This window comes from Sinocyclocheilus rhinocerous, unplaced genomic scaffold (assembly GCF_001515625.1).
Source record: "Sinocyclocheilus rhinocerous isolate Xijiao unplaced genomic scaffold, SAMN03320098_v1.1 C35278752, whole genome shotgun sequence".
NCBI classification, from domain to species: Eukaryota; Metazoa; Chordata; class Actinopteri; order Cypriniformes; family Cyprinidae; genus Sinocyclocheilus; species Sinocyclocheilus rhinocerous.
The window spans coordinates 1-427 of record NW_015745675.1 but is presented as its reverse complement, the minus strand read 5'-3'; the positions used below and the strand labels follow the sequence as shown (position 1 = coordinate 427).

The following is a 427-nucleotide window of genomic DNA, read 5'->3' as shown; positions in this document are numbered from 1 at the left end:
CGTGAAAATAGAGCACTTTAAGTACATTATGGAAGTGTACTTTTTCTAACCTGGGCTCTCCAGCGGCTGAGAGTCTGAAGCGTTTATTATGAAGCGTGTTCTGATGCAGACGCTCCGTCGTGAACTGGAGTCGTGAGGATTGAGACGTGGTTTATGCGCTCTTCACGCTGGCCGGGTCAGACTCGTGTTCTCCGTGTCGGGCCGAGAGCCGGTCCAGAGAGCACGGCGAGTCTGCGGGGGTCCGGCAGCGGCAGCAGCGGGCGAGATCGGCGCGGAACGAGGGCGTGTAGAGGCCGTAGATCACCGGGTCGCAGCAGGTGTTCAGGTTCCCGAACACGAAGAGCAGGTGATGGATGTACTCGGGCGTGACCTTCAGCATCTCCGGCTGGAACCAGTACCAGATGCCCAGCAGATAATAGGGCGTCCA

At 58.1% G+C, this 427-nt stretch overlaps 1 protein-coding gene across 1 annotated transcript; it reads right to left on the bottom strand.

Moving 5' to 3' along the window:
* Window positions 1-120: 120 nt before the first annotated feature.
* On the bottom strand, window positions 121-424 carry LOC107734790 (gonadotropin-releasing hormone II receptor-like; the record flags this gene model as incomplete). Its single annotated transcript, XM_016546714.1, has 1 exon — window positions 121-424. A coding segment is annotated over one exon (273 nt), but the record flags the coding sequence as incomplete, so codon positions are not given.
* Between the last annotated feature and the right edge of the window lie 3 nt (window positions 425-427).